The sequence below is a fragment of the Somniosus microcephalus genome, chromosome 21, assembly GCF_052327205.1.
Source record: "Somniosus microcephalus isolate GS21.2 chromosome 21, FLI_Smic_1.0, whole genome shotgun sequence".
Classification (NCBI taxonomy): Eukaryota; Metazoa; Chordata; class Chondrichthyes; order Squaliformes; family Somniosidae; genus Somniosus; species Somniosus microcephalus.
In genome coordinates this window covers 57856191-57880796 of record NC_141007.1, presented here as the reverse complement: position 1 = coordinate 57880796, position 24606 = coordinate 57856191, and the positions used below count along the sequence as shown (strand labels likewise).

The 24606-nt window shown below is 45.0% G+C and overlaps 1 protein-coding gene across 1 annotated transcript in view; it reads right to left on the bottom strand.

The window, feature by feature from the left end:
• Positions 1-24606, bottom strand: part of LOC147102854 (E3 ubiquitin-protein ligase rnf213-alpha-like) — a 175188-nt gene that overhangs the window by 74231 nt on the left and 76351 nt on the right. Inside the window, 11 exon segments of the mRNA XM_085963739.1 lie at positions 559-4089; positions 5701-5856; positions 7652-7842; positions 8793-10302; positions 11147-11305; positions 16657-16803; positions 16947-17164; positions 17304-17463; positions 18005-18582; positions 22094-22252; positions 23514-23681. Of these exon segments, the coding sequence (XP_085819865.1) occupies positions 559-4089; positions 5701-5856; positions 7652-7842; positions 8793-10302; positions 11147-11305; positions 16657-16803; positions 16947-17164; positions 17304-17463; positions 18005-18582; positions 22094-22252; positions 23514-23681 (6977 nt within the window).

The window sequence follows — 24606 nt, the reverse complement described above, 5'->3', positions numbered from 1 at the left end:
TCCTCCAGCCCCGACCACCTCCTCCGATCCCTCTCTCCTTCCCCTTTGCGGCCTAGTGCTGCAGGCCTACCCACCCACTCCATCTGGCTGGCTGCGGGTGGGAAACAGAGCTTTCAAATGCTAAACAGGCCCTGCCATTAAATTCGGCAGGGCATGCGGGAAACCCATTCTCTAGTGCTTTCTAGCCGCCCCCCCCCACAACAGCTGCCAACCCACCTCCAGATTAAAATTCTGGCCAATGTTATGAAGTAGCAATCTTGTGTTTTAGAATAGGCATTAATTTTAGTTTGATGAGGTTGATCGGTATTATAAAGGTACATTAAGGGTGTACAAACTGAAGATGGAAATCAGATCCAAATGATTTGGGTGTGTTCTGCCTATCCTTTGAATGAAGTAGCATTTCAGCATCAAAATGTGGACAAAAATCTAAAATTTATCAAAACATGATTGAAAGTTAACTAAGATCCCATAATCTAATTTCAAATTGTTACATAGACTAATCCCCAAATTGGAGTCAATACTGAAATTCTTCTAATGTATAGATTTCAACATTATTACCTCAACAAAATTGTGCCGTCGTGTCTCTGTGTCACCAAGATGTTGGTGAATATAATCACATAGTGATCTATGGTGTTGTTGAACAAAATATTCTTTCCATTGCTCCTTGACTTCATGATCCCCTAGCTTTGAGTGCTTTAAGCGAACCACAGCATCTGGAGTCACACAGTTGAGAAGAAGGTGTTTTGCTGATTTTAGTATTGTTCTAGGATCCTCAAAGGTACCTTCATTTGTCAGGTGTGCCGTGTCCAGAACTTGCAGGAGTACACTTGCACATGCATCAGCGTGGAATCCGATGATCACCTCTGAAGGTTTTAACATTAGTTCGCCTTGATTGCCATCACATTTCACTGACACAAACTCCTTGACCCATAGCTCCAATTGTTTGGTGATACCTTGCTGCTGAAGGTTAAGCACAGTACTCATGTCTAGGCTGTGCTTTTCAAGTCTATTGATCAAAGGAATGGGAAACTTCTCATAGACGACATCTTTGTCTTCAATAACAATCAGTCTAAATTTCCTGTCAACTCTGCATTTGACACGATGCGTTCCCAAGCCCAGATCCACATATTGGTATTCTCCAAGGTTCACGTAGTACTGGTTTAAAGCATCATAAAGACTTTCGTACAAGTTCTTCAAATTTAGAAGTATTACCGTTCTCCCAGTCTCCATGCAGGTCTTCACTCGATTTACATTTCTACAAATTTGTGTATATTCCTGATCTTTTGGGAAACTGGACCCAAATATAATCTCAGGCTTGTCATCCAGATCTTGAAACACATGCTGCAGTACAATCTGAAGGGCAACATAGTTCTTGGTAAGGAGCAACAGGTAGCGACACTCTCCATCACTGGAAACTGCTGTGACATTTTTTTTCACCATCTCCAGTGTACTTGTTTGAGGAAAAGTGTCCAAAGTAGGGAGAAAAATTTTAAGTGGATTGAACTCATCTTTACCACTGAAATTTCGTAAGATGGCGACAGCCAGCTGTTCCTTTGTTGGCTCACGTTTTGTCTCCTTAGCTGTAATAAAAACTATTTTTACAAGGCTGTAGTAGTCGCGAAGTCCAAAAAACTGCCCATTTTGATTTTGACATATTTTTAAATATGCTTCGGCAAAGGTGGGAAAGAGATGCTGCACCTTGAGTAGCAAAACAGGATCGGATGAACATATTCCTTTGGCCGTCTCAATGAGCTCTTTCTGACATGGATCCAATCGGGAAACAAAAATCCCACGGTTCATTTTGGCAGGGTCCAAGGCCCAGTTGGAAATTCCAATGAAGCCTACCTTTTTGTGAGGGAGTGGATTGTCATCGTCGACGCAACCATCTTCCAACAATGGATGAAGAGTTTTTAACGGCATCTGTGGAGAGTCTTCAGCCAAGCCAATTTCATCTAAGACGACCACGGAAGCATATTCATCCAGGTTTCGGCCCTGCTGAAAGCGTGCGCATTGTTTGAAGGTGTTGATGATCCCCTCGGGGGTGGAATGAGGGCTGCATTGAAATGACACCATGTGGACTTGTTTCAGATTTTTGAACAGCTCGCAGTGAGCAGATTGTCCCTGCATAGCATCCAGTACAACTGTTTTTGCCAGGGACTTTGAACTACCAGGTTTTCCAACAAGGAAGAGTGGGATCCTCAGCTCAATGCAAATGACCATTAAGAAAACGTTCTCTTTTAGGGCCTCATTTTTTGCTATTGTTTCTCTTGTTTTTATACTTTTCAACAAAAGATCTTGACAACGGACAATTTGAGACTGAATTGCATTTAGCGAATCATAAGCTTCAGGGAAAAAACTGCATATGTTTTCTAAATATGCTTCCTTGTGCACTAGTGAAGGAAGGTAACAGACTCCTACCGCCAATATCAGAGCTTGTAAGATATTCTTATTTGGGTCTGGGTAGACAAATAGAATTTCTCTATGCTCATAAAACCACACCAAAACCTTCATGCATCGTTCCACATCTCTTAAGCTCACAAAACTGCACTCATCTTTCTTTTGCCGCATGAATCGCTGTGAGGCTGCTAGGACCATTATTATGGTTTTAGAATGCAGAAAAGGAAGCTTGTGGCTTTGGATATATCTTTGCACAATCTGGTTAGTATAAGCCGATTCAGCTTTGTCACTCAGCTGCCCAAAGTCCCATACCAATGGAATCATGCTTGGTGGTAAAGGCTGCACCCTATATACCAGCTGTCTCAAAGGCACGTTTCCCAGTCTGTCTTCGGTCTCCTCCGCTTTAACTCGGTATCCCAACCCAGCCATTTCCAGGCGTTCAATCATATCTTCAGAATGCTTTCTGTAAGGGTTGCAGGCTGCTATTATTTTTAAACCGGTGTTGCATTTCATTGCTTTACCTTGAACTGTTTTATCACAGAGAACTTCTTTGATGGCATGAATGGCCTCTGTGGTGTTCGCTTCATCAAAGAACAGGACCGTCTCCAAGCCATATTTATGCTTGTTCTCAATGGCAAGCTCCTCTGCTTCCCCAATTTTTGCATAGATTGTCTCTGCTGTTGTCCCTCCATGTACCTTAACTAGTTTCATAGTTTCAGTTTCATGCTTGCCTTTCTGTAAGTCGCAAAGAAACTTAATCAGTCTCGTTTTCCCACAGCCAGTCTCCCCCATGATGATGACAGGAATTTCACATCTAAAGCGCATGTGGATGGCGAACATTTTCATCATGTTGTCTGCAGTTAGTTCATAGGTCTCATCTGGATCTACTGCCTCGCTGACACCAAGTACCAGGCAGAGCTTTCGGAGTTTCTCTTTTCTGGGAAGATCGTCAAAATCCTCGTTAAACCTTATCTTCTGCAGGCTGAGTCCATTTTCAAGCTTTGCAGACATGACATTTCCGATCAGAATCGCGCGAGTGCGATGATCCACGGCATTAAAGCCACTGCTATTATTTCTTTCCAAATGAAAACCAAGGAAAGTCATGGAAAAACCGTCTGCATTGAAAAATATGTATGGGTGAGGGCAGGTTTCCCATCTTTTCCGGATTATATATGGAAATAGCTCTTCATCTGCTTGAAAGGCTGAGAAAGCAGGGCTTTCGTCTGAAATGTTCAGAGATGGCGTTGCAAAGTCTCGAGCCATGATAATCATGAAATCAACAATGAAGTTTTTAAAACCAACCAGGGTATCTTCAACAAACGAAGGATTACAAAATATAGATTGCTCACAGTTTTTTAACTGAATGTTCAGAAACCAAGAAAAGTTTCTCAACTCTGCCCAGGAAGGATCCCTTAGTCCACAGTATTGGAGAAATAAAGTTAGACATTCAGCGGGATGTCCTTTATCAATGCAATTTCTGTACACGAATTGATCAATGTTTTTCTTTGTACTGAATCTACGGAGATATTGGTAGGGTCTCTGAATGGCTTCACTGACAAACTCCTCCTCATCCATTAACGGCTCCAAAATATTATGGTAGGTGCCTTCGCGCTTTTTTAATTCAAGCCAGCGGACTTCTCTTGGTGGTCTGCAGTGAATTGTTGGTAGGATACTTAGAAGTCCCACGTTTACCTACAAGAAAAGCATATAGGAAAGGAGAAATATCATTTAAGGTGCAAATTTCTCTTTCTTAGAGTTGCACCCACTATACTTGACAAAACAGCAGCTTTATCATTTGTTAGTGTAAAGAAATCAACAAGCACAGAAAAGGGCCATACTTCAATTCCATAATCAAGATAGGTTAACTTCCTAAGAATTTCAGCGAGAAAATAATGTAATTATATAAAGTAGGAGAGCTCTCATAACACTGAATTTTACTAAATAGTAACCTATATAATTAAACCACAACTGTTGACTCTATGGGGGCGATTTTGCCAGCCCTGGGCAGGCGGGACTGCCAGGAAAATGGCCGAATTTGGGGGCGGGTGCCCAACCGGCCCCCAACCCTCCATGCCATCTTGCCAGGAGTCAGGTAGCCGTCCTGCGCCGGGTCCCATCTCCTTGGAGGCGGGAAGGGATTAAAGCCACTTAACTGCCTGGTAACAAGTAGTTAACAGGCAGAAAATAGGATTATCCCCTTTTTGCCCTCACAAGTGTGGGTTTCTCGAAGGCTCCGAAACCCGCCAGGGTCACCGAGGCGAGTAGAGGGTCTGCGGGGGCCGGAGGGGTCCAAAAGTGCGCTGTGGAGGTAAGTGATGGGTGCAAGTGTGGAGAGGTGAGTATCTGAGGTAAGTGCAAAGTGTTAGAAAAAGTGTACTTACCTTTGTTTCTTCCTGCAGGCTTCAATCAGTGTGTATGCGGAGAGTCTCGCACCTCCATGGTAGAGATGACAGATGGCTGTTGCATTCTCCAATGCAACAACCATCTCATTTTTGCAAAAGAAAGAGGTTTGATGAGGTCTTGAATTCAAGACCGCATCAAACTACAGAGAATGTCAGTGTTTGACAGCTTCACAGAGCTGTCAAACGATGACAATTCATCGGTCAAAAATTTTGCTGGGCGGGCTTAACAAGGTCAATCAAGGGAAAATAGCGTGGGTTGGCCAGAAGTTGATGGAGGCGGGACTCAAACCCGACAAGTGGGAGCCCCGTCTCCAAAAGCTCCCCATTGAGAAAATCACCCCCTAAGTGATAGAAACAGATACTATGCTCGTTAATTCATAACCACATTATGGGAGAAACTATCATTATTTTGTTAAATCAGCTCGTGGTTTCAATTTTTACTGATAATAATCTGGTCTTTTAGTTGGTTCATGTGAACAAGTGGCTGATTAATCCAGGTACAGGTCCTGTTTAATTTGAAAATGGTTGGTTCAATGGCAAACCTCCAGCTAACAGTAACCAGGTGAACAGCCTATTGCTGCAGAAAACATTTAAGATTTTCCTGTTTCCCTTTAAATTATGTTTTAAGGGTGGAACTTTCAATTGGTATAGTTCACATATGAACGCTTAACACACTCATACTACATTTGTGTGTTACACTATTTTACATAAGTATTAACCCATTTAAAAGAAACATAACCTGTGTAAAAAGTGTGCACCGAGGAATATCATTTGAGCGTGTCAAGTGTTCTGCATGAACTTCTGCAGTCAGAAGTCCTACACTTCAGGATCTTAAGAGATATCACAAGGTGTAAATGTTAACTGCGAAATATTGCTTTGAAAGTACTATAGCCTGAACCACCTGCTGAGTTTGCGGTTTACAAAGGAACTCATTAGCATCCAGATGTTCCACAATGTACAGATGAGCCGTGCTGCGTTTCCAGATCCTTCCCTTACTGTTCTTCAGGAATCCTAATATTAGAATCTTGAAAAGGAATTCTTCCAGCCTTTTCCTTACCTTACAAAAGGAAAAGAACCATAAAGATTAACATAAACCCCGACACAAAATCTACGCTCATTTCCAGAAACGGTCGACTTCATATTTCGAAAGAACAACTGGACCTTTACTAAGATTTAATTATTTTTCAGAAGAGGAACAGTGCTTATGCAATGATTCTGGTATCTAAAACACCCAGTACATAGAGCCTCTATTATCCTCCATAATGGATGGAGATCCCTCAAAGAACAATGAAAATTGGTGGATAATCGAGAGTTTCAAAATTTTGGTCTCACATGTATGGTTCTGTGATACTCCAGGCATAGGAGACATTGGCAAATCCATTGGCAGGATAGGCGCACCAACGTCGGTGTTCTCGCTCAGGCCAACATCCCCAGCATCGAAGCTTTGACCATGCTTGATCAGCTCCGATGGATGGGCCGCATCGTCCGCATGCCCAATACGAGATTCCCAAAACAACCGCTCTACTTGGAGCACCGACATGGCAAGAAAGTCCCAGGTGGGCAGAGGAAACGCTTCAAGGACACCGTCAAAGCCTCCTTGAAAAAGTGCAACATCCCCACCAACACCTGGGAATCCCTGGCCCAAGACCGCACAAAGTGGAGGAGAAGCATCCGGGAAGGCGCCGAACACCTCGAGTCTCTTCGCCGGGAGCAAGCGGAAGCCAAGCGCAGGCAGCGGAAGGAGCGCACGTCAACCCAAGCACCCCACCCACCCGCCCCTTCAACCACCGTCTGCCCCACCTGTGACAGAGACTGTAGGTCCCGCATTGGACTCATCAGTCACCTGAGAACTCATTGTTAGTGTGGAAGCAAGTCATCCGCGGTTCCGAGGGACTGCCTAAGAAGAAGAAGATAGGAGACAAGTCCAATAAAAATGAGAGAAATTGCATTTCATCTTTCTTGGTGTGGAAGTATGTCAGAGAGGAGGAGATTGATATCAGCGAGCTACACAGTGTCTCATGCAAGGCTTTGTCCCATGTAAATTGAATTAAGACAAAGATTAGAAAGCGAGTGACAGTGTTGTAAAAGGGATGATCTTCCACAATTCTAGAAGAATTCTGGAGAACATGTACAGGAAACTCTTTTTTATCCGGCACCGACGGGACCGACGTGGTGCCGGTTCATCAAAAATTCCGGATAACCGAAAGCTATAGTAAAAGATACGGAGAGCTGAGAGCTCCATATAAAGCAACAAACCCTGTTGCTTAGCAACAGGTGCAGAACAATGGCCACAAGTTCCAAGCATCTCTGTAGCTTAGCAACAGCTGCAGCCACACCCTTGCACAGCAACAGATCGAGGAAGGCAAGTAATAAAACTTACCTGAACCTACTCCTGAATTTTGCCGGTTAACCGAGATTTCCGCTTATTTAGGTGCCGGTAAATCGAGAGTTTCCTGTACAACTTTCATGACATTTTCAGGGAGAAGATAACCTGCTGAAAATAGACCTTACTGTCTTCCGATTTCAACTGCCTCACCTTGTGGAAACTGGGCGGTGGGGCCTGGAGGGCAGTTAAAAGAATGCGAGTCAGTTACCCCATCTGAACCCGCTTCCTTCCCGCCGTGTCCTGATATTAACCTGCCCTTTTGAGCAGGCGAGCAGGACCCCCGCAGGAAGGAAGCGGGTCCCATCAGCTGCTGTCCTTTTGGCCGGGAGTCTGCAGCAGATTATTTAAATAAGGACCTGCCGTTACGGTCAGCAGGGCCTCCACGTCCTGGGTTTTGCCAGGTTTTCCCGCGCTCCCCCGCCTCCCTGTTCATCGCTGGGGGCCATGAACTTTGATGGTTACTTACAGGCGCTGCATCGATATGGAATATCATTGGCTGTCGAAGATCGCACATGTATGGAAGATCGCGCAGCTTTTGAACTATCCGGTTTTCATCAATCGCAGGCTTAATTAATCGGATTCTCTTCAGAGCATTGCGGTTTCCAGGATAGTACTCTAACAGTTTTTCATACAGTCGGTCAACGTAGAGGGACTTTCCTGTATGAAAAACAAATATCAGAATTATTAGAAAGCTTGTATTTGGACACGAGGGGGGAAAGATTGTGTCGCGCCCCCTTTGGGGCGCTAACTTCACCGGGGTGCTACCTTACACCCCCGTGGCTGAAATTGAATGGTAGCGCCCCAAGAGGGAAGCGGGGTGCTACTGGAAGCGCCCCGCCTCCCTCTTGGGATGCCGCGAGGGAATATCGTGGCGCTACGTGCCGCAGCGCATGCATGTTGCACCACAGCGCATGCACGTTGCGCCGTGGCACTGCAGGCCTTCCTCCCCTTCTTAAAGGCCCTCTTAGGGCGCTAAAGGGAGGCGCAAAGCAACCGAATTTTTCCCCCTAGGTTCTGGCTGATGTGAAACTCTGTTTGAAAGTAAAAAGATTATTATTAATCCTATGTCATGGTAACCCATGCATGAGGCTTATAAGTGTTGGTTTACAGAAATTTAAGTTGATCTCAAAAAGGCCTCTCATGTACAGTATAAAATAAGCACAATAGGAAATGAGGGAGAAATGTACTTCCAGATGTTTTTTGGCAATGGTTATATCTCCCCAAATCTTAGAATTGTTCAATGTTGTTCCCCCTCCCAAATAGCCGGAAATCTCTGTTAACCGGCAAAATGCAGGAGTAGGTTCAGGTAAGTTTTACTTCATATTAGTGGCCGTTCCTGCATCTGTGGCCGTGTAACCGGGGTTCCTGCACCTGTTGCTATGCAACAGGGATGCCTGGATCTGTGGCCGGGGTTCCTGCACCTGTTGCCATGCAACAGGGATGCCTGGATCTGTGGCCGTGTGCGGGGCTCTCGTACCTTTTACTATACCTCTCTGTAATCCGGACTTTTTGATAAACCGGCACCACGCTGGTCCCGTCGGTGCCGGATAAAAAAGAGTTTCCTGTACTAGAATACAAAGGTAAAAAGTACAGACTTTGGTACCTACCCACGCCAGGACTTTTTGACGATACAATTCTGACAGAAAGCCGGTCATGGAACACCTGAGCTGCAGAGTCCTGCCCCAAAGGGACAGTGAAATGATCTACCAGGTACTGCTGAATGGCTTCTGTTTTAATATTCAGCCCTACAGGTACTTTGTAATAACTGAGATATGATGGGATGTAGCAGTGCTGGCGCTTAGCATCACAGATGACAACAAACTGATATTCTGGATTACAGTGACGCATCAATTCCTCAAACAATTCTCCAAATCGGACGCTCGTTTCATAACTCAGGCAATCGGCATGTATTAGTGTATGGATTTTCTGTTCGCGAGACCCTCTGCTCAAAGCCCGCCGTAAAAACAGTTCGACTTCTTCATAAGTCGTTTCCTCGGAGCACAAGAGAACTTCATCATAGGTCGGCAGAGGCTGCTCTTGATTTTGCATGTAGACATATAAAGCAGCCCTAAAGATCTCGGGCTGTGCACAGACTATGAGATTCGGTTTTCCGTGATGCAGAGAGGGAGGAAGCTGTCTCCTTACTGTTGTCTCATTCTTAACCGAGAGACAGCTAAGTAAGTCGCCAAAAGCGAATATATCTAAATGGTCAATTAAGAAAGCAGTCATGTTTTGCATAAATTTGTTCCAGAGGAGTGTAATCTGCTCAGAAAAACTTGCATTTTCTATTTGGGAAAACATCTTTGATATGCCAGCATCATGCATTTCCTCACATACTGACTCTGCAGGCTCAATATGTTGGAACGGGGCAGGCTCTGACCATTGGAATTCAGCAGGCTCAACATACTGGAACTCTATTAATTCATTATCACCTTCCTCATCATGGCTCTGAGTAGATGTCCGAATATTAGCTCTTTCTGGACTGTACCCTAGTGAACTTGCAATAAGTAGAGGAAAGTCTCTCAAATCCACATCAACCTCTTCACTCTCACTTTCACTCTCCCCAGCTCCCAGCACGAAGTCACCTATCTCCTCATCTTCGGAATTCTCATTCAATATAAAAAGCTCCTCATCTTTGGAATTCTCATTCAATATAAAAAGCTCCTCATCTTCGGAATTCTCATTCAATATAAATAGCTGAGGCATCGCACTTCTGATATCCTTCGCAGTGCAGTCAGGTTTAATGAATGACAGCATTGTCATCACCTGCTCACACAAAGGCTTCCCAGCAACAAAGCCTCCCAGTTCTGAGCACAGATACACAATCTGTTCTGCTGTATAGTAATTCAGATAGTAGAACTGCGCTCGTCTCTTCTCAATAAACTCGCACCAGTCCTGAAGGCACGTCTCCAGTGCTCTGCACAATACTTGTAGCTGCTCGGTGACATCTCCACCTATTTCTAGATGTCCAATTTCTTTGACATTAAAGTCCATTTTTAGGCAGACATCACTCTCTTTACTGCAGAGCACTCGTGCCTCCCAGTTTCTGTAAAGCATGTTTCCAGATGAGTACAATTCAATGAATGTCTTTCCGAGCCTCTGGACATTGTTAAAATTCTGTGGGAAATAAAATGTGTTCAAGAATATAAATATTAAAATAAATTGCCTTAGCTGAACTTGCAGCAGAGAATTTAGGGCTTAGGTTATTTAAATGCACTGCTAGAAGTGCAATAAAAATGTAATAACTATTTAAATGCTGTACAAATTTCTAATCATGATTGGTGCTCTAACGTGATGTTACTTTGAAAAAAACAGTGCATTACTAACTGAAGAAGCTGTTTATACAGACATTTTACACACTAAAAGAGTCTTGCCATCAGTTTCCTTTGAAATATCAAATGATTGTAAACAATTACCAGTCACTTTTTTGTACTTTTCTTTCTTATGTCCACTGCTGCAAATGTTATATATTAAAAACAGTTGAGTGCTGGAACAGTGCTGGCGAAGAAGCTTCATTGAGTTACTATGCCAGTCAGCCTGAAGGAGCTGCATTTATACACATGGATAGTCTGATCATTGAAACACTCTGGGTTAACGGGTGTTGGGATGATTGTCCTGGTCCTGCGCCTTGGCGCGCTGGATCACCTGGGTGGCATGAAGACAAGTAAACAGGAAAATCGAGTCAGCTCTCTTATGGGTGAGTGTGAGCCTGATTTTCCTGCATTTGCTGTGTCCAGTTGATCCAGTACGCCCAGGAAAAGGGTAAGAGCCTCTCTTTAAATAGGTGGGCATAAATTGCTTTGAGCTGTCTTTCCTCATTTAGTCCAACAAGCTAGGCTGGTTATTTGAATTATTGAGCAAAAATAAATTCTCTTTGCCTCAATAAATTAGTTTTAAGGTTTGATTTAGACATTAAAGACAAGCTATTTTGCAAATGCTTTTATTTAATACTTTTTTTCACCTCCATGAATCTGGCGACTTCCTCTTTCCCACGTTCTCTTCTTCCCGACATCAGCATTAATTTGTTCTGCAGTTCCTTCAGTTCTTCCAATGTGTATTCCTTCCATTCTTTAGTGCTCTCATCATAAAGACTCAGCCGGAGGACACTTCCTAATGACAGCTAAACAAGATTATAAATAAATTCAGATCAAACAGCACGACTTCGATCCAACACTATGGGTTGCATACAACTCACAGAAAATTAATTAGCAGAGAACAAGCTTCTGGTTTTATGTGAAGGGTAGGGATGTACTGTGTACGCTTTATTGAAAGTGTATGTTTTTCTATATAATCAGAAGCTGATAGTAAATACGCCTCTGGGCATGGTGGTCTAGTGGTGAATGCTTTCCATTCATATCATCATAGAATCATAGAACAGTACAGCACAGAAGGAGGCCATTTGGCCCATCGAGTCTGCACTGGCTTTCGAAGAGCAATCCAGTTAGTCCCACTTCTCCTGCTCTTTCCCCATATCCCTGCAATTTTTTCTTCTTCAAGTATTTATCCGATTCCCTTTTGAAAACTACTACAGGTAGACTACCCTTTATCCGAACTTCCGAAAACCGAAACCCTCTAAAAACCGAAGGTTTTTTCGTTCAGCGTAAGTCCAGTGTAAGTCGTGCGCACGATCCCCCGCCGGCCCCGACCCCCGCGGACCCCCCCGCGGACCCCCGCCAGCCCCGACCCCCGCGGACCCCCGCCGGCCCCGACCCCCGCCGACCCCCCCGCCGGCCCCGACCCCCGCCGACCCTGACCCCCGCCGACTTACGCTGAGCGTCAGCGTAAGTCGTGCGCACGACCCCCCCGCGGACCCCCACCGGCCCCGACCCCCGCCGACCCCCGCCGGCCCCGACCCCCGCCGACCCCGACCCCCGCCGACTTACGCTGAGCGTCAGCGTAATTCGTGCACACGACCCCCCGCCGACCCACCTTCCGAAATCCGGAATTCTCTGAAAACCGAAACACGGCTGGTCCCGAGGTTTTCGGATAAAGGATAGTCTACCTGTATTGAATCTTTTTCCACCACCCCAGGCACAAGGCAGTGCATTCCAAATCCTAACCACTCGTTGCATAAAAAAGTTTTCCCTCACGTCGTCTCTGGTTCTTTTGCCGATCACCTTAAGTTATCTACCTCCTTTTATGTGATGCAGAGCAGGAGACTTCAAAATATTGAAATCACCCACAAAAGTAAGTCCACTGATAGTGAATGCTGCCTCTAGTCAGCCCTATTCTGAGCCATTAATTCCTCTAATGATGTCATTGTGGGGGAAAAGTAACACAAGTATTTTCCATAAGCAGCAGCAGGAATCAAGGCTGTCAGCAGTCAGACAAATTATCTTTTTTATTTAAATGGCAAAACGGGAGACTCTGAATTAACTGCCAATTTCAATTATTCGCTGTGAGTCCCCTTCATTATGGTGAACAAGTGAGGGTATATAAAATACTTGTGAGTTCCTGACGAGTATACTCACCTGCAGAGACCAATTCAACATTTAAGATTAGGTTAGAGCAGTGGTTGAAGGAAAGGGAAATAAAGGAATATGGGAACAAGGTGGGCATATGGGAATTAGGACTACTGCTCGTGTGGGGGATGAATACCAAAACAGGCTGGTTGGGCTGAATGGCATTCTTCCATGTTAACATTTCTATGTAATACTATGTTTTTGAGTTGTCAGGTTGTTGAGGCTGTATCAGTGGTCAGCTGTTGGTTGTGTTTTAGTTGGACATGTCTGCATCATCACACAGTGTCAGCCAGTGGCTCAGTTGGTAGCACACTCGCCTCTGAGTCAGAAGGTTGTGGGTTCAAAGTCCCATTCCAGGGGACTTGAGCACATTAAAGCTAGGCTGACACTCCGGTGCAGTGCTGAGGGAACGCTGCACTGTCGAAGGTGCCATCTTTTGGATGAGACGTTAAACCGAGGCCCCGTCTGCTCTCTCAGGTGGACGTAAAAGATCCCATGGCACTATTTCGGAGAAGAGCAGGGGAGTTATCCCCGGTGTCCTGGCCAATATTTATCCCTCAACCAACATAACAAAAACAGATTATCTGGTCATTATCACATTGCTGTTTGTGGGAGCTTGCCGTGCGCAAATTGGCTGCCGCGTTTTCCACATTACAACAGTGACTCCACTTCAAAAATATTTCATTGGCTGTAAAGCGCTTTGAGACGTCCGGTGGTCGTGAAAGGCGCTATATAAATGCAAGTCTTTCTTTTTTTCCCTAAGTATCAGAGTCTCTGTGCCATGCAACACTTAACTTGGTCAGCTGCTACTATTGTGTGCTTTCATCAGTTTGAGGCAATCTGTTTCTGTCACTTGGGGTGGTGGTGTGAGAGGCGACTATCTTGTGACCAGGGCCTGAACCAACATAGTCTAAGCCACTCATGGGGAAACTAAGAAATCTATCAACTAAATCAGTGCTGACGGAAAGGGAAAGATTCACACAAACTCGATAAAATACAGATTCTGGTCCAACTCCTGTTCTACTTCTATTATTTCAGGGCTAAACTAGTCATTGATGGGGAGTGTGATGGAACTGCTTTAGCGGACTGTCTTTTCACCACTAAGTGAACCCAGGATAGAAGTTCCCTTTATGTATGTGAAATGACTATGTGGTGTCGCAACATAATCCCTACTGGATATCAATTTGAGAAACCATGAGCTAAGTTGTCATCTTTAGCGCTACTGGCACAGAGCTTTGTGTGGTGAGAGTCTATATCAGGAATTTGCGTGCGTGACATTTACCTCTGTATATAACTGATGTGAGAAATGGAAGAAATTCACACAGGTGTAAAAGGGTGAGGTTTTATGAGTTTGGAGTTAAAGCACAGTGTTGGGGCAAAGTAGTGGCAGCCTTTGCTTTGAATTTGACCTATGGTATATCTGACCTGAGAGTGCTCAGTCTTGTCAATAAGGGTTCTATTTCCAGCATTGCCCTGGCCCACCAAACCCAACCTCACCCTCGAACCACCTAACCCAACCTCACCCTCGAACCACCTAACCCAACCTCACCCTCGAACCACCTAACCCAACCTCACCCTCGAACCACCTAACCCAACCTCACCCTCGAACCACCTAACCCAACCTCACCCTAGAACCACCTAACCCAACCTCACCCTCGAACCACCTAACCCAATCTCACCCTAGAACCAACTAACCCAACCTCACCCTCGAACCACCTAACCCAACCTCAACCTAGAACCACCTAACCCAACCTCACCCTCGAACCACGTAACCCAACCTCACCCTCGAACCACCTAACCCAACCTCAACCTAGAACCACCTAACCCAACCTCACCCTCGAACCACGTAACCCAACCTCACCCTCGAACCACCTAACCCAACCTCACCCTAGAACCACCTAACCCAACCTCACCCTCGAACCACCTAACCCAACCTCACCCTCGAACCACCTAACCCAACCTCACCCTCGAACCACCTAACCCAACCTCACCCTCGAACCACCTAATCCAACCTCACCCTAGAACCACCTAACCCAACCTCACCCTCGAACCACCTAACCGAACCTCACCCTCGAACCACCTAACCCAACCTCACCCTCGAACCACCTAACCCAACCTCACCATCGAACCACCTAACCCAACCTCACCCTAGAACCACCTAACCCAACCTCACCCTAGAACCACCCAACCCAACCTCACCCTAGGACCACCTAACCCAACCTCACCCTCGAACCACCTAACCCAACCTCACCCTAGAACCACCTAACCCAACCTCACCCTCGAACCACCTAACCCAACCTCACCCTCGAACCACCTAACCCAACCTCACCCTAGACCCACCTAACCCAACCTCACCCTAGGACCACCTAACCCAACCTCACCCTCGAGCCACCTAACCCAACCTCACCCTCGAACCACCTAACCCAACCTCACCCTAGGACCACCTAACCCAACCTCACCCTCGAACCACCTAACCCAACCTCACCCTCGAACCACCTAACCCAACCTCAACCTAGAACCACCTAACCCAACCTCACCCTAGAACCACAAAGCCGAACCTCACCCTAGAACCACCTAACCCAACCTCACCCTAGAACCACCAAACCCAACCTCACCCTAGGACCACCTAACCCAACCTCACCCTAGAACCACCTAACCCAACCTCACCCTAGAACCACCAAACCCAACCTCACCCTAGGACCACCTAACCCAACCTCACCCTAGAACCACCTAACCCAACCTCACCCTCGAACCACCTAACCCAACCTCACCCTAGGACCACCTAACCCAACCTCACCCTCGAACCACCTAACCCAACCTCACCCTCGAACCACCTAACCCAACCTCAACCTAGAACCACCTAACCCAACCTCACCCTAGAACCACAAAGCCGAACCTCACCCTAGAACCACCTAACCCAACCTCACCCTAGAACCACCAAACCCAACCTCACCCTAGGACCACCTAACCCAACCTCACCCTAGAACCACCTAACCCAACCTCACCCTAGAACCACCAAACCCAACCTCACCCTAGGACCACCTAACCCAACCTCACCCTAGAACCACCTAACCCAACCTCACCCTCGAACCACCTAACCCAACCTCACCCTCGAACCACCTAATCCAACCTCACCCTAGAACCACCTAACCCAACCTCACCCTCGAACCACCTAACCCAACCTCACCCTCGAACCACCTAACCCAACCTCACCCTCGAACCACCTAACCCAACCTCACCCTAGGACCACCTAACCCAACCTCACCCTAGAACCACCTAACCCAACCTCACCCTCGAACCACCTAACCAACCTCACCCTAGAACCACCTAACCCAACCTCACCCTCGAACCACCTAACCCAACCTCACCCTAGAACCACCTAACCCAACCTCACCCTAGGACCACCTAACCAACCTCACCCTAGAACCACCTAACCCAACCTCACCCTCGAACCACCTAACCCAACCTCACCCTAGAACCACCTAACCCAACCTCACCCTAGAACCACGTAACCCAACCTCACCCTAGAACCACCTAACCAACCTCACCCTAGGACCACCTAACCCAACCTCACCCTCGAACCACCTAACCCAACCTCACCCTCGAACCACCTAACCAACCTCACACTAGGACCACCTAACCAACCTCACCCTCGAACCACCTAACCCAACCTCACCCTCGAACCACCTAACCCAACCTCACCCTCGAACCACCTAACCAACCTCACCCTCGAACCACCTAACCCAACCTCACCCTAGGACCACCTAACCAACCTCACCCTCGAACCACCTAACCCAACCTCACCCTCGAACCACCTAACCCAACCTCACCCTAGAACCACCTAACCCAACCTCACCCTCGAACCACCTAACCCAACCTCACCCTCGAACCACCTAACCCAACCCCACCCTAGGACCACCTAACCAACCTCACCCTACCACAGTTGAAGCATCACCACAGCTTCCTTCTTACACCTGGTTTTACTAACCCTCTGTTCAGATGCAAGTACCTTTTCTTCATGCAGTTGTTCAAAGTTGCCCACTGTATACATTCCTTTGTTATTGATGGCTGCTGCGAGAGACAGGGCGGAAGTTTCTACAGATCCATGACTTTCCCTCAAGGTTTTCAGCCACTCCAAATAACGAGCTGAATCTCTCTAAAGGAAGAAAGAAATTAAAATTTGGAGTTCACAGCTTCAGTAGTCTCGGTCAGTTCCAGAGTTGAAGCATCAAACTAAAGTAAATTTGCAGACTCCCGGCGACTGAGTGGGCCAGAATTAAAATATGTTCAGGTTATTACCAGTTTATCTGGAAGCTGTGGATCACTTTGAAGAGCCTTCTGGATTTTGCCTACAGAAGTCATCAACTCTTCAAAATTTGTGTCCTGTTGCAGTTCGTAAATGAAGGGAGAATATCCCATCACTGCGTCATGGAAGCAGGCGACACGATCAATTTCCATGTCATTTTCTCCAGCTGATATGGAAGCGAGGTCCACAAAGACTTTTACTTCCCTTAAATCTGAGTGACAGAGAAAGAGAGAGAGAAAGAAAAAGTGTCAATAAAATAGAACCGGCAAAAATGTTTTCAATTCTAGCAACAGCGGCAAAAGGAAAGCCAGAATTAAATCCAAAAATCAAATAATGATATTTCTACTTACTTGTCAGAGCTTCTTTCACCCACTTTACAAATGTCTGCTTTCGAACAAATTCCTCTAAGCACTCTGTGCATTTCGGAGTAATTTTCACTAATAGTTGTTTGGTATTAATTAAGTCTTTGTCAATGTAATCTAGAGGTTGTTTTTTGAAAGAGTCTTCCTTCTGAATAACAATGAAAAAAAAGATATTGGCTGTAGGGCAAAATGACACTGGCAAATTGTACCTGTGATCTAATTATGTGGTCAGTACTGAATTGTTCATGTAAATGAATCATTAAAACTGTGGAATGTAGCAGACTATTTATTGCTGATAATTCTCCTCATTTTACTATCAGTAAATAATAGACAATTCTTTTTATTTTCTTGTTATGAGTTTTCACCTCCACTACGCTATCTGGAAGTTATTACTACTGTGACCTGCCATGTTTTATAGTTAATCCTTCTCCAGCTATTACATTTCAGCCATGATAATGTGGTTAATATTTATATAATTCAGAGATATCATGCAACTTCATCAACTACCATTAATCCAAGAAACAGAATATAACATCCCCCCAAGCCAAAAGCCAACACTAATAACAAGTAAATAATAAAGCCAACAGCTAGTCCAAGATTTGTTCTATTTTGGAAAGTGGGGCTTAAAGGTCCATTTACCAATAACTGCATGACAATAAAGTTACTAATCTACAAGCAATTATACTTACTATTTTAGATAAGCTCTGAATTTTACTGAAGTCACCCTGCAGTTCTAACTCCTTCACTACGTCTTGAATTGCTCGTGCAGAATTGACAGCGAAGTGAAGTTTATAATACTCTTTGATCTGATTAAGCCTCTCCTGAGGGAAAGCTTCTCGGTTTACCACTTTGAACATGATGGATAACTCATTCTTTATATCATCCGAGCGTTCTCTAAGATCGAAAAACATCCTGTCAATCTCCTGGAATGTTATGGTACCCTGTTTAGTTTTCCTGCACAGGTTTTTGTAATCAGTCCAGGAAAGGTCCCAGATCCCGGTGCAGAGGTCTTCCAAAGTTTCTTCATCGTAGTTGGACGCTTCTGTGGCTTGCAGCCAGCAGTTCAGAAGAACGCTGCTGTCTGTGAGTTCATGCATTGTAACTGCCATACGGTTAACATCACCCCTCAGGTTATAATATTTAACATCGGGAGCAGACTGATTTTTAGATTTTTCATCTGTCCAGCATCTTGTTTCGACGAGTTCATTGAGTCTCATGGATTGGATACTGGCACCGTGCTTTTCTTCGAGGGAAGTTATGTCAGTGACTGCAAAGCAAGCAGGCACAGGTATTTCTTAAGCAGCATCATTCACCGTCAATTATGCGTAGATTTGAAGGACATTGAAAATATTTAGATTTGACAAACTAAGTTTTTAATCAGTTTAAGTTTCAGTTCAGACAATAAAATTGAGAACTTTAGATTAGAATTTACAATTAATGAGCAGATCTTCAAACAGACAGGTACTACCAGATTAAAATTATACAAGTGTCATGTGCAGTATTCACCTCAATATTTACAGGAAACTCTCTTTTTACCGGCACCTAAATAACCGGAAATCTCTCTTAACCGGCAAAATTCAGGAGTAGGTTCAGGTAAGTTTTACTTCATATTAGTGGCCGTGTAACCGGGGTTCCTGGATCTGTGGCCGTGTAACCGGGGTTCCTGCACCTGTTGCCATGCAGCAAGGACGCCTGGATCTGTGGCCATGTAACCGGGGTTCCCGCACCTGTTGCCATGCAACAGGGATGCCTGGATCTGTGGCCGTGTAACCGGGGTTCCCGCACCTGTTGCCATGCAACAAGGACGCCCGGATCTGTGGCCATGTAACCGGGGTTCCCGCACCTAGGGATGCCTGGATCTGTGGCCGTGTACGGGGCTCTCATACCTTAGTAAGTATGCCTCTCTGTAATCCGGACTTTTTGATCAACCGGCACCACGCCGGTCCCGTCGGTGCCGGATAAAAAAGAGTTTCCTGTATTAACGGCAAATACAGCCATAAAAATAGAAGAGTGACCCACTAACTTATAAAACATTTTAACAATCCTAGAATGGTTACAGCACAGAAGAAGGCCCATCGAGCCTGTGCCAGCTCTCTGCAAGAGCACCTCAGCTGGTCCCACTCCCCCGCCCTTTCCCCGTATCCCTGCAAATTTTCTTTCAGGTACTTATTTTGAAAGCCATGATTGAGTCTGATTCCACCACCCTCTCAGGCAGTGCATTCCAGATCCTAACCACTCGCTGAGTAAAAAAGTTTTTCCTCATGTCGCCTTTGGTTCTTCTGCCAATCCCCTTAAATCTGTGTCCTTTGGTTCGTGACCCTTCTGCCAATGGGAACAGTTACTCTGTCCAGACCCCTCATGATTTTGAACACCTTAACAATAAAGCTAATTTCTTAAATTAAAGGACATTTTGGTTGCTAGTACTGCTGTGTTTGAGGTTTTTAAACTTTTCTAGCGGCTGTACAGTTTTATGGCTGATATTTTGTTTTAAAACATTTTGATATCCAGCAGCACTCCTCTTGAATTTATTAACAAGGTATTGAGTTACTCGAACTGTGCACATCCAGGCTGTGGTACAAGTCTTTCTGAGCAAAATTGTGCCCATTAACTTGTGACTTGAGGGAAAATGCCAACCCCAGTTGTTAGATCGATTGCCCTGTGCTCACTTAGTTGATGATTAAAAACATTGTCATTTGGCCATCCAGAATAAAATAATTTAACAGCTTCATTTTCATCTTATAAACCCTGGCCAATAATTATTGTTTTAATCAGAATATGAGCTAAAATTGGAAAAATATTCCTTTTTATGAAAACTTATGGGTGCGAAATTTGGCTGCTTTGCGCCTGCCGTTAGCGCCTCCATGGGCTAAATTGGGCCGGGTTTTTGCGGAGGTGCTAAGAGTTAGCGCCCGCTCCTGTAGGTACCGCCCTGCTCAGCCGCGCCCGGCGATGATGACGTCATCGCTGTGCACAGTGCCCTGGTGCAAAATTCGTCTGCGCCCCCGCACTTACCGCCTGGCGCTAACGACGACAGCATCAGCTGTCGAGTTGCAGTCAGGAGTGGGCTCCGCGTACGCTATTTAAAGGCGCCATATTGGGGAAACTTTTTTGTCGGCCATAACTCTGCTGAACATATCCAATTCCTCATCGCTGAATCGAGTAGCCCTCTCCCTCTCAGCAGCCATGGCACAAAGCTGTCTCAGTCGCTGAGAGGTCGCACTCAAGAGCAGCAATGCTGACAATGAGCAGCTGCAGCTTGAAATGACCTCCCCTTTAAGAGCTGGAATAAGCCAGAGTCAAGGCTTGAAGGCTGATAGCTGGACGCAAATCAGCTGAAACTGCGTAGTGCTCTGGCAATAGCGCCCCTGCAGCACTCCACTGAGACCATTAGTGCCTCATTTACCGTCCCACTTCACTCCCGGGGCCAAAACGTCCAATTTTGCAACAATTTTTCAATGGATTTCACTGGGCGCAGACTTTTCAAAAAGTTAAAAGTTAGCGCTACCTAATTTCGTGCCCTACATCTTTCTGAACAGACCATGCACTCAGGAACTCTATTATGATCGAAAAGTAACAACGATTACATTCATAGAATATAGATGATTGGAGTTACTATGAAGAGAAGGTTCCAAATAATGAATTGGAATTTTGCAACTAAATGCACAAATAACGATCACATTCCCACATAGAATCATCGAATGATACAGCATGGAAGGAAGCCATTTGGCCCATTGTGCCTGTGCCAGAAAAAGACATCTACAAGGTCATAAAAGAACAGAAGTATTTGGCCTCCATAATGATCATTTCTCGAGGTGAAATGTTAGACCCAGTAAATGTGTCAATGGTCCATATATTCCGATCCCTGCTGGTGTGTACGCGCTGTGTACCCACCCGTAGGGACATCGGAAATGCCGGTTTCAGGCATGCACAGCGCATGTGCTGAAAACCGGCATTTCCGATCTTGACAGAACCTCCGGCTGCCCTGGTCGAATAGTTCCACTTTTTGCAGACCCTCTGCTTGCAGAAAACACTTACAATTTTTACGCCTGGTAAAAGCGTACGGCCTGCTTTTACCAGGATAAGAGTTGAAAAGAAGTGAAAAAAAATTTTTTCACTGATTTATCATTTAAAAAATACTTTAAAAAAGGTAAGTTTATTTTTAGCCCTGTAAAAAACTATAATTATTTTTTTCAAAAAGTTAAATTTTTGTTTAAAATACTTAATTTATTGTAATTTCAAGTCATTTTAAAAATGTGATTTAAAAAAAAAAATGTATTTAAAGTTTTACTATGTTTTTTCATTGATCTCCATTCATATATTTGACAGGTCTTCCTGGGCCCTGCGCACTTGGAGTTTGGTGAGGCCCAGGAGTGGAAGCGTGTGCGTCCCGGGAGCCCTCAGGTAAAGGGGACAGATTTTTCCAGATCACAGGCCTCTGCCCGTGGGAGGCCTGCAATCGGAAAATACGGGCCAATATTTTCTTTATTCATTCAAAACAATATGTGTATATATCAGAGTTTGTGGCGTGTGAGAAGGTATTATAGTGAGTGGCAATGCAGATTATTCCTGCTTCAAACTGTGGTAATTATTCCCATATTGTGTCCAAACGTGCTTACAAGTTTAGGTTAAAAAAAACCTTTTGTTTGAAAGATTCACGTTACGTTAAATAAATAAACAATTACTGAGAATTCCCTGATCTGTAGTCTCTCCTTTGTCGATCAGCTTCTCAAATAACACGTGCACCATCTTCAGAAAGGGAAGTTTGATCAATACTGTACCTGTAATAGTTTCATGAATTTTCTTAATCATATTTATTAGTGTTCCGATGGCACTTTTCTCATTCAGAAAGGCTTTAAGTTCTTCTTCTCTCCTTGACAGCAGATTTTCAGCATGAACTTGAAAGGATCTCGTCTTCTGATGGGCTGGGTGTTTCTGTTCTGTAAATCAAGCACACGCCATCAGTTTATCACTGCAATAGAATTCAGGCCCCTTCTACAGGGCAAAAAGGGGTTGAAGCTGGATTGGAATGAGTGAAGCGTGCAGTTGGGCAGGCACATTGCTGCATCGACACTATAGCTAATAAACACAGTGTTGCTGATAATTGTAATACATGATAGCAACAGAAGACGCTGGAAAAACTCAGCAGGTCAGGCAACATCCGTGGAGAGAGAAACAGAGTCAACGTTTCAGGTCGAAACCCTTCTTCAGAACTGAGAAAAAAAAGCAGGAAATGAAACAGATAAAAAGGCTGGTTTGGGGGCTGGGAAATGGGGGAGGGGATGAAAGAACAAAGGGGAAAGTCTGAGAGGTGAAGAGACATTACGAGATATTCAAGACGAGACGAGGTGGTAATAGGACAGGTAAAGAGACAAAAGACGGCTCTAGATGAAGTGCAAAATGTGCTGGCAGAGAGACAGCTGCCATGTGGGAGAGAAAAAAAGGGAAAAGGCACAAACCAAAGGTGTGAATAAAAAATATATAAAAATATAATAGGGGCCGAGGTTATGATCTGAAATTGTTGAACTCGATATTGAGTCCGGAAGACTGTAAAGTGCCTAATCGGAAGATGAGGTGCTGTTCCTCGAGCTTTTGCTATCGTATTGTAATACATTGTTGGCCAGCAGCAGCCTCAGACTAGACTAAGATTAAGTTACCCTGCGTTGAATCAGAATGTTGGAATGTATTGGCTGTAGTTTGCAAAGGACATCTTGAAGTAGCAACTTCTTAGTTTGAAAGACACACAAAGGGAAGGATTTCAACTCCCTCCACCCAGCAGAAACCAGACGGAATGGGTGCTACAATCAAGCAGCTCCTTTTCCCATTCTGATACTGGCCTGCGGCAATTTTAGCGCGGGGCAGTCGAGGTGTCTGCCATATGCGAATCGGGGTCCTGTCGCTCTGATAGGACCCTGAGGCAATTCTAATGGCCTATTAGCTGGAGTGACTACCTTCCCAACACCCAAATGGTAAGCAAATACATTTCTCTTTGTGGGGCCCGGAGGAGCAGGAGTGCCACTTTTTCTGTGTAAGTGATTCTTCCACCACATTTTCTGTATGTGAGTCAGGAGAATACGCAGATCGAAAGCTGTACTGCACTGTAACCGCTAAGGGCATGGATCGATGCTGTGTGCGTATATATTAATAAAGCCAGTGTTGTGACAGAGTTAATCGTGCAATCTTGTATTATATCACACTTACGTGCTTGAAGTAAAGCGGTGTATTCCTTTCTTTTCCTGAGGAGCAACTGCAGATCAGCAACCTTCACAGTGCCATTATAGAGGCATTCAACCAGCATGTGAAAACTGTTCTCAGCATCTTTTAGTAAACCTCTTGCTTCTTGTGAGACATCAAGTTTACTGCAGTCACCTGGAGATCACCATATATATTAGATATAAATTATATTAATGTAACGAATATAATAGCAAAAATACGATTAATTTTTCATTGGAATAAACCCATACAGTAGGGCTTCAAAGATTCTATCGTACCATCCAACTCTACTCTTTTGGAATCCAGCACAGTACCTGCTGGGGATCGGTTGTGTTTCGTTTTGCTAGATTCTCACTTTGAAAGCTCTAAATTTCAGGTAGCTGAATGCATCTCCTGTCCACTGTCAACCCCAACTACTTCTCCAGACTACGACAACAGCCTGATAATCCCTCCCCATTTAAACCACTAGCATTAATAAAATGTAAACAGCAAAGGTGCATACTCCAGCAGTGGAACATCAGGGGTTCACACATACCCTCCAGCAACCTGTACGTTGTGGGCAGCAAGGTTTATATTACTGTACTGTTTGCTCAACAACAACAACAACAACTTGTATTTATATAGCACCTTTAACGTTGTAATTTGTCCCAAGGTGCTGCACAGGAGTATTTTAAGACAAAAAATTTGACACCGATCCACATAAGGATAAATTAGGGCAGATGACCAAAAGCTTGGTCAAAGAGGTAGGTTTTAAGGAGCGTCTTAAAGGAGGAAAGAGAGGCAGTGAGGTGGAGAGGTTTAAGCAGGGAATTCCAGAGCTTAGGGCCTAGGCAGCAGAAGGCACAGCCACCAAAGGAATCAGGGATCCTCAAGAGGGCAGAATTAGAGGAGCGCAGATATCTCGGGGGGGTTGTGGGGCTGAAGGAGATTACAGAGATAGGACGGGGCGGGGCCATGGAGGGATCTGAAAACAAGGATGAGAATTTTGAAATCGAGGCGTTGTTTAACCAGGAGCCAATGTAGGTCAGTGAGCACAGGGGGTGATGGGCGAACGGGACTTGATGCGAGTTAGGACATGGGC